The sequence below is a fragment of the Planococcus citri genome, chromosome 2 (assembly GCF_950023065.1).
Source record: "Planococcus citri chromosome 2, ihPlaCitr1.1, whole genome shotgun sequence".
Classification (NCBI taxonomy): domain Eukaryota; kingdom Metazoa; phylum Arthropoda; class Insecta; order Hemiptera; family Pseudococcidae; genus Planococcus; species Planococcus citri.
In genome coordinates this window covers 80,358,803-80,367,187 of record NC_088678.1, presented here as the reverse complement: position 1 = coordinate 80,367,187, position 8,385 = coordinate 80,358,803, and the positions used below count along the sequence as shown (strand labels likewise).

Here is an 8,385-nt window from a genome sequence, read left to right as displayed (position 1 = left end):
AGATTTAGGTAGGTTAATTAAAACAAGCGCAACGTTGTGTATTCCTGCGATTAATACGTGTTCTTCGTTAGACGAATGTAGTTTAAGAAAATTTTTCCTACAGGTATTCTAGTCAGCTTTTTTCTTCTCAAGTTTCGATGTAATTCGACTACCTAAATTTTATAAGTTCCCGGAAAAGTGATCACGCCATGTTGCCAAAATTCTCAATTCTTTGTATTATTTACACCATCTGGATCGCCTCGAAGACGGAAACAATATCGGCTAATGCTCCAGTAAGTAGAACTTAATCATCACCAGCTTACCCATCTGCATATTTTTTTTTTTGATAAGAAGGTATGATTTAATTGAAGAGGGGGAGGGGGAGGAGGAGAGATTTATAACTCGATACTATTTCCGCGAATAATCTACGTTTATGAGAAAAAGAATTGGAAAATTCTCATACTCATATGATCATAGGACGATTTCAACTGCAGGTTTTGAAGGTTGAACTCATTGATAAATATCAGGCAAGAATGGAAACTAAAAAGAATCGACCTTGAACAGATCAGACTTGGATTACACAGCAAGGTCAATAACCTCTTCAATTGATTAAGAAGCTTTTCGTGATGTCGAGCTATGGCAAACCGCAAATTAAAATTTATTTCATGAAATTTGACGAAGTGAGTTTATCTTGAAATTTGAACTGGAATGCCCGAAAAAAATGCACTTAAAAAAACTAAAAACTAATTCAATTGAGAAAAAACCGAATTAATTCAAAATGCAAAAAAAAAAAACTAAAATGAAAACCAAAAGCAAGAAAAATTACATAAATAAAACTGAAAACAAAAAATCATAAATGAAAACATCAAATATATTATAAACGGAAACTAACAAAAAACAAACATCAAGAGTTGAAAATCCTCAAAATGCAAATGAACCAAACTTGAACATGAGAAAATGAAATGGAAAAACAAAAACTTATGATTCTAAAAATGAAATCAATCTTAAAAGAACTGAATCAAAACAAAAGAAATCAAATCAAATCGAAAACCAAAACCAGGAAACGATTGTAAGAAAAGAAAATGTAGGTAAAAATACTCGACATTTTAGGAACAAACTCAGTTTTTGAAAAACAGAAAGAAATGGATAAAATTAAAATATTTGAAAATTGAAATAAAAACTTGGGGAAAAAATTAATACACCCCCCACCCCCTCCAACGAAAAACCTCAAGAGTTGAAAAACCTTAAACAATGAAAATGAACCAAGATTGAACATGAGATAATGAGATGAAAAAACAAAAACTTAAAATTCTAAAAATGAAATCAACTTTTCAAAAACTGAATCAAAAGAAAAGTAGTAAAATCTATTCAAAAATCAAAACCAGAAAAGGATTGTAAGAAAAGAAAATGTAGAAACAAAAAAAAACACAAATCTTGCATCTAAGTTATCGCCCTCCATCTCTTCAACTTCAGTTCTTTGCAAAATACTTGAAAAAATGGCTATTGAATATCTTAATTGGTATATTATTGATTCCACAAACTTTTGTAGCATTTATCAAAGTGGTTTCAGAAAAAAAAAGATCTACCCCAGACCACCTCTTTACCTAGTCTCCAAATCCAAAAAGAAATTAGTTACTTTTAGCCTTCCAGAATAAAGGAAGTGTTCTTTCAGTCTTTTTTGATGTTGAAAATGCATTTGATAAAGCCTGGCGGTATAAAATTCTCAAAAAAAATTGCATTCCATTGGAGTAAGAGGACATCTGGCCTACTTTATTCAGAATTTCTTAACAAACTGTACTCTACAGTGAGAGTTAACAATACATACTCAGAATTTTTGAAATTATTGAAAATTGAGTTCTCCCAAGGTATACTTTTGATTGATCCAGACCCATTTCTCTAAGAATCTTTGCTGATGATATAAACATCCCAAGAAACCTTTGAAAAAATTGAATCATGGGCAGAGTCTAATGGTCTAACCTTTTCAGAGTCAAAACCCGACTGTATACTTTTCACAAAAAAAAAAAAGAAAGATTCCTCCAGATCTCATTCTAAACTTCAAAGGACACTCTTTAGAATTTTAAACCACTACTAAATTTCTTGGCTTAACTTTTGATTGTCGACCATAATATTATAATGGAGATGGACAAATATTTAAAACCGGTGTATATGAAGGCGACTTTTTGGATGCAGAATCCAGGAAACGTCCTGTGCATGTGCCACTTTACACTTTGTTTACTAGGGTTGGTTGCATAGTTGGATGTGTAAGAAGTGACATTGACTGTGTAGCAACTGCAATGCAACACTGAACCATCTCCCTCTCTCCACCAGCACCTGACCAATCACAACACTATAAACATCATGTTTGGCACATGAGCAGACAGTTTCCTGGATTCTGCATCCAAAAAGTCGGCTTCAACTTTGGCCCATTTTTTTTGCGTTGAAATACTTGTCCATTATAAATGGTCAGTGCTTTTGATAGAAAACTTAATTGGATTTCTCATTTCCTAAAAGTAAAATCAGATCTAATGAAACGCCTAAATCTGTAGAAAATAATCAAAAAATACTTACTAAATATATTCCGGCACAAACAATTGGTGACGTCGACTATGTTTTTTTAATTTCATATGTTTGGAAAATGAGTAGTTTCCTAGACAGTTTTGTGGTTGGAAAATACGTCTTTAACGCATCTATCAAAACAAGTGCGGAAAGTAGTTATTTTCCTTAACTGTTTTCCGCACATGTTTACAAATTTGAAATTAGCCATTTTTAAAATTTCAGCATTTATTTTCTTCTAATATGAAATTAAAATAGTATACGCGACAGGATTGGACAGTAACGCGATTAACTTGTGCGATTTAAGTCACTCGGCTTCGCCTCGCTCCTTAAACTTTGCACTCATTAATCGCATACTTTCCGCTCCTGTCATGTAATATACTATTTTTCAACATAATGATGGAAAAGTGATCAATTAATTATTTAGTAGGAATCTTCTGTCCATACAAAAGCCAGGTAAATGAAAATTTTCAAAATTTTCTCATTATTTCTGATACCTTGACATGCCATCTCGACATGTAGATGTAAAATTCTATGCTCAAAATTGACATCTACAACTATGTCGACCAATTTTTCAGAATTAAAATTTCTGGTTTAGTGTTTAAAAGTTTAATAAACATTCAAAAATATGATCTTGTTCAATGAGGAAAACAAATTTTTTAGGACATTGATGAAATTATTCATTTTTCCACAGTTGGAGTTGTACATAGATGATATGATGTTGATATTGTGGATGTATTTTGTTGGTGTTGAATTTCACATCAACATTAACATCGACATGTCGACATGAAAATGGATCAGTTTAGTACTCTTACATAAAGTATTGCACCATCTTTGATATAAGGAATTTCTGTTCAACTTTTTGATTATACAGACTTTTCATCTGTACTTCTTTGGAAGTGGACTTTGCATCAATGCTGTTTTCAGCACTAGCAACAGCCACATCGGAGAAAATCATTTTTGGGGGAAAAAATTTAAAATTTTCAAACTCAAATTTCATAGCTTTACAAAGGAGGAGGTTGACATAAATTTTGATGTAAATGTTGATCCATCCACATCAGTCACTTTTGGATGCCCCATGTCGATGTGAATTTCGACCCTGTGTGGAGCCAATTGTTGACATGAATGCAGATCAACATCAGTCAACAATTACATCAATAATTAGCTCGACACCGGGTCAAAATTCACATCAACATGTGGCATCCAAAAGTGACGGATGTGGATGGGTCGACATTCACATCAAATTAGCATGGTCATTGTTGTACGGGTAGTTCTTAATGGCAATAAAAAATGATGAAAAACAATTTTTTGATCATGGAATTTCTTCAAATTCAATTTATTTCGCGAGTTTTGGCTTTACAGTGGCCGGGAATGTCTCAAATTAATTGTCTGTGATAGAAGAACATGTTTATATCACTTTTCAATAGGTAGCGCTAATAACAGACGAGATGTACATACATGGTGGTCGGGATTCAGCACTGGGTGGAATAGTGGTACTTTAGCCTTACGGAAGCCCATGTTTTGCAAATATCTCAAATAAAACTACTAATATCCTAAAAACAATTCAAAATGCAGCCCTAAGGATCTGTATAGGTCTATAGGAGCCCTCTATTCCTCCTCATCCAAAAATCTATATTATATCCCCCTTGGCTCCTTAAGCCTCCTCAAGTCAATCTACAGCTTATTGTTACCTTAAAGCTGAAACGGAGTATGTCCATAAAAAAGAAGGTTTGCTTTTACACATCACTGATAAGGTTTGGATTTGCTCAGAAGGATTTGTTGTGTCCTGATTGAACAGTGGTTAGCTTCGTGCATCTTCCATGGTGAAGTTTTACTGCACCCAGATGCAAATTTTCCAATTCAGGGAATCCCAGCGTCTTATCAGTGACGCTCAAAGACAATTAAAACAAAACTATCTTTTGAACTCTTACAAGAATACAAAAAATTCAATCTCTGCTTCATAGATGGATCAAAAATACCAACACTTCATTCATGATATGCCTACTCTATCAAGTTTATGTACTTAGGTATGTACTCAGCCATGTTGAAATCACAGGAAATTAAATTGTAGATATAAATGCAAAATCTGCCACTACTCCTTCTCTTCTCATATTTATTACAGCTGACGACCTCAAATCTATCTTCAACCAAAGCACACTTAAGGTCCCTCCAAGCATCAAACAAACTCTTTCACCACAAAAAACAACTCAACTTTGGAAAAATCTATCCCAACTAAATAGACTAGAAGAAATCAGTATAACTAGATTGAGAATTGGCCACACAAAAATCACCCACAATTACCTCTATGAAAGGGTTGACAGTTCTGCCTGTCAGAACTTCTATCTGTCCCCAACACTTACTATTTCACTGCCCTTCCTTACATCAGCACAGCCTATCCCTACAAATAGATGAAAGATCCATATTCATACCAGATAACCCTTCTGAAATTAAAAAATTCATAGATCTAATAAAAAAAAAACTCAACCTTACCAACTGGATATAAAATCTCACAGGACGGGTGTAATAGTCATGTAATTACAAACGCCCTCTAAAAAAAATTGAATGAAATTAATTCATCAAAAAAGCATAAAAAGGTCTTAGAAATTAGGTGAAATCATAAGAATTCACTTCATAAAGCATTTGAATCACTCAAAATTGCACGAAATCGTTTCAATATCTAATTTTTCATAAATTTTTGGTTGGTAAATTTCAGAAACTTTATTTTTCATTTTTGAGCAATTTTTCAATATTTTTCCTCTAGATTTCTGGTAATTTTCAATAACTAACGCGTCAATTTAGCAATTTTTTCTATACTTTGACAAATTTTCATTCAATTTTAAGAATACTTGATAAATGTTCGGTAATATTCCATCATCTGTTTGAATAGCTTACCAATCACACGTTCTTATTCTTGTTTCCAGGAGGTAAAAGTTTCAGAATCCGAACTGAACGACTTGCGCGCCAAACGAGACGAATTGGCCGCACTGAAAACCACATATACTTTGGAAAAGCAAGCCTGGAAAAACGAAACGCAGAAATTAAATGAGAAAGTACAGGATTTGGAACAAGAATCCGCATTCGATAAGAAGCGAGTGGTAAGTATCGCGATGCTTTCTTCATCTTCATACCCCCACAACTCAAGACTCCAATATCGAACTAATTTTGTTTGTTTTTTTTGCAGTGGGCATTGATGTGGTTCAGATGGATATCGATGATAAAAAACGAAATCGAATGGAGGGAAACAGTCGTGACCAATTTCACATTCAACGAAAAACTATTCGAAGAAGAGAAATCCAAAAACACGATTTGGGTCAAACCCGATGAACACCGTCGTCAAGTTTGGCTCTACATACTCAGAAACTGTTCAGATAACCCGCACATCGTATCTTTACTACACGAAATAGAGAAGGCTGGAATCGAGACAGAGGTTTTCAGCAAAAGCATCGCGTTCGCTTATAAAGACATCACCGCCAAACTGCTGTCTATGATGCGTTGGCGTAGTTTACCGAGTTTCGCGAAAGAGCCTACTTTCAATACACCGATTACGTGGTCTTCCGAAGTCAACAAGTGTTTGTTGATACTGATGTTCGATGTCGATAACAACATGGTGTGGGATTTCGATACCGAATTGAAAATGGAACTGGCCACCGAAGTGCCGCTCAAACAACCAAAAGTTTAATATTCCACAGTTTTCAACTTTTCACATCCCATTCCCACCGAAGGCCAAACTAAGTATTTTAAAAAATTGCATCGAGCCTATATTAATGTATGCATCTGTTTCCCCCTGAACCTTTTCTTTCGATTTATTTATTTCATTCAAATTAAAAAACAAATTCATTACCCAATAAGTATATTTCATTTTTCTCAAGTATAATTTGCTTTTTACTTTGTTTCATCACAACTTTTTCCAGGTCATATGCCAGTTTCTGTTTGATTTTATTCAAATCATGATGATAATCAGATGATGACCAAGATCAGATGCAAAGTCAGTAAAAAGATTGGAAAATTTTAACAATTTTTAGAATTTTGGAATACTTTAGAAATTTTTGAAATCTTTTTAGCATTTATGGAAATTGTTGAAAATTTTGGAAATGTTTTGAAAATTTTTGGAAATATTGGAATGTTTTAACAATTTTTAGAATGTTTGAGCAATTTTTGGAAAATGTGGCATGGCATCATTCTAGAAAGCTTAAGTAGTATATTTTTAATAATTCTTACAATATGAAAATTTTTTGAAATTTCTAACAAATTTTAGAATTTTTATGAGAGTTTTAACAATTTGTGGAACGTGCTTTGAATTTTTGGAAAAATTCAAAATATCTTGACCAATTTTTAGGAATCATTGAAAAGTTTTGTACCATATCTATTTTTGTCAATGTATAAGGAACTTTGTGAAAAATGTTGATTAATTTTGTAAAAGTTGAGAATATTTCAACAATTTTAGTTGATTTTTGGAAAATTTCAGAAACGATGTGTGTAATAATCACCCCCCCCCCCCACCACTACCAAAAAAACAGCTTCAACAGTTTTTGAAGCGCTTCAAAAAAACTGAAATTTTGTTAAAAATCGAGAATATCATTTTGAAAAAAATAGATTTCTTTCTACTTCTGGAAAGTTTTCCAAATTTTGGAATAATTTTGAAAAATTATGTTGACAAATTTGAAAATGTTTGAAAAGTTTTAGAAAATGTTAAACAAGTTTCCACATTTTTAAAATGTTTGAAAAACCGAAAATTTCTGGAATATTTAGAGTATTTTTATCCATTTTTGGAATTTTTAAAACTTTTTATCAACTTTCAAGTTTGGAGAAATTTCAAAGAATGTGATATAGTCAGTATGGGATAGATTACTTAAGGGAGATGTTGGGGGTAAATCCAACTTTGCCCGCTAGGTGTGCCTCTCCCTTCGCTATCCACTCTGGGGGCACGCCAGCTTAGCACTACTACGTCAGACCCAACAAGTAATTAGGGACCCATATACCAATAAACTAATAAAGAGGCATATGTGACCTCTCAAGCGTAAGCGTACCACAAGTCGGATTTTTGAAAATTGATTTTATCACGTATTTAGATACTAGAAACTGTCCTCTTTCGAATGAGACCGACCCCAGCCACCTACATTCAAAATTCGCGACGTGACAGGCATTTGAACTTGAAGTTTAAGAAAAGCTCATTCCGAGAAAAACGCATTTAAAGATAAAGTTTGAAAATCTATTCATTTAAATTTTTTTATATGGTCAAAGTGGGGGGTTAAAAATACCATCAAGTGAAAACAGTTACAAATCACGATTTTATAATATAACTTATGAAAATTTTCATAAAAATTATGAAAAAAACATGAAAAACAAACAATAAAAGTCTTAAAAATAATTTTAAAAATCAATTTTTTTGAAAAAAAATTTCATGTTTTGAATAATTTTAAGTTAAATTTGCTTTAAAACGATTATTTTGAAATAAAATTTACTGAAATTTTCGTAAAATTTGTGGGAAAAAAATGAAAAACAAACAATAAAAGTCTAAAAAAAAAATTTTAAATCAATTTTTTAGAAAAAAATCATTTTTTTTTGTTTTGAATTTCAAGTCAGATTTGCATTAAAACGATTATTTTGAAATAAAATTTACTGAAATTTTTGTAAAATTTGTGAAAAAAACATGGAAAACAAACAATAAAAGTCTAAAAAAAAATTTTAAAATCAATTTTTTAGAAAAAAAACATTTTTTTTTTTGGTTTGACTTTAAAGTCAGGTTAGCTTTGAAAGCTGAAATTCGGGATTTCTGCCACTTTCCGGTCGATTTTTTATCTGTGACTTCGGGGCAACGTAGTACACTTGTAAACTCACCAGATTCCGCTAAAA

The 8,385-nt window shown here is 32.4% G+C and overlaps 1 protein-coding gene across 1 annotated transcript; it reads left to right on the top strand.

Annotated features, from left to right (window-relative positions):
- Nucleotides 1-20: 20 nt before the first annotated feature.
- Nucleotides 21-6,417, top strand: LOC135837964 (uncharacterized). Its single transcript, XM_065353420.1, has 3 exons — nt 21-272; nt 5,454-5,627; nt 5,714-6,417. The coding sequence occupies exons 1-3, from the start codon at nt 189-191 to the stop codon at nt 6,209-6,211; spliced, it is 756 nt and encodes a 251-aa protein (XP_065209492.1). The 5' UTR covers nt 21-188; the 3' UTR covers nt 6,212-6,417.
- The last annotated feature ends 1,968 nt before the right edge of the window (nt 6,418-8,385 follow it).

Coding starts and splice junctions, on each gene's coding strand:
- LOC135837964 (XM_065353420.1), top strand. CDS start 189: ATGTTGCCAAAATTCTCAATTCTTTGTATTATTTACACCATCTGGATC. Junction 273..5,453: donor CAATATCGGCTAATGCTCCA/GTAAGTAGAACT, acceptor TCTTGTTTCCAG/GAGGTAAAAGTTTCAGAATC. Junction 5,628..5,713: donor CATTCGATAAGAAGCGAGTG/GTAAGTATCGCG, acceptor TTTTTTTTGCAG/TGGGCATTGATGTGGTTCAG.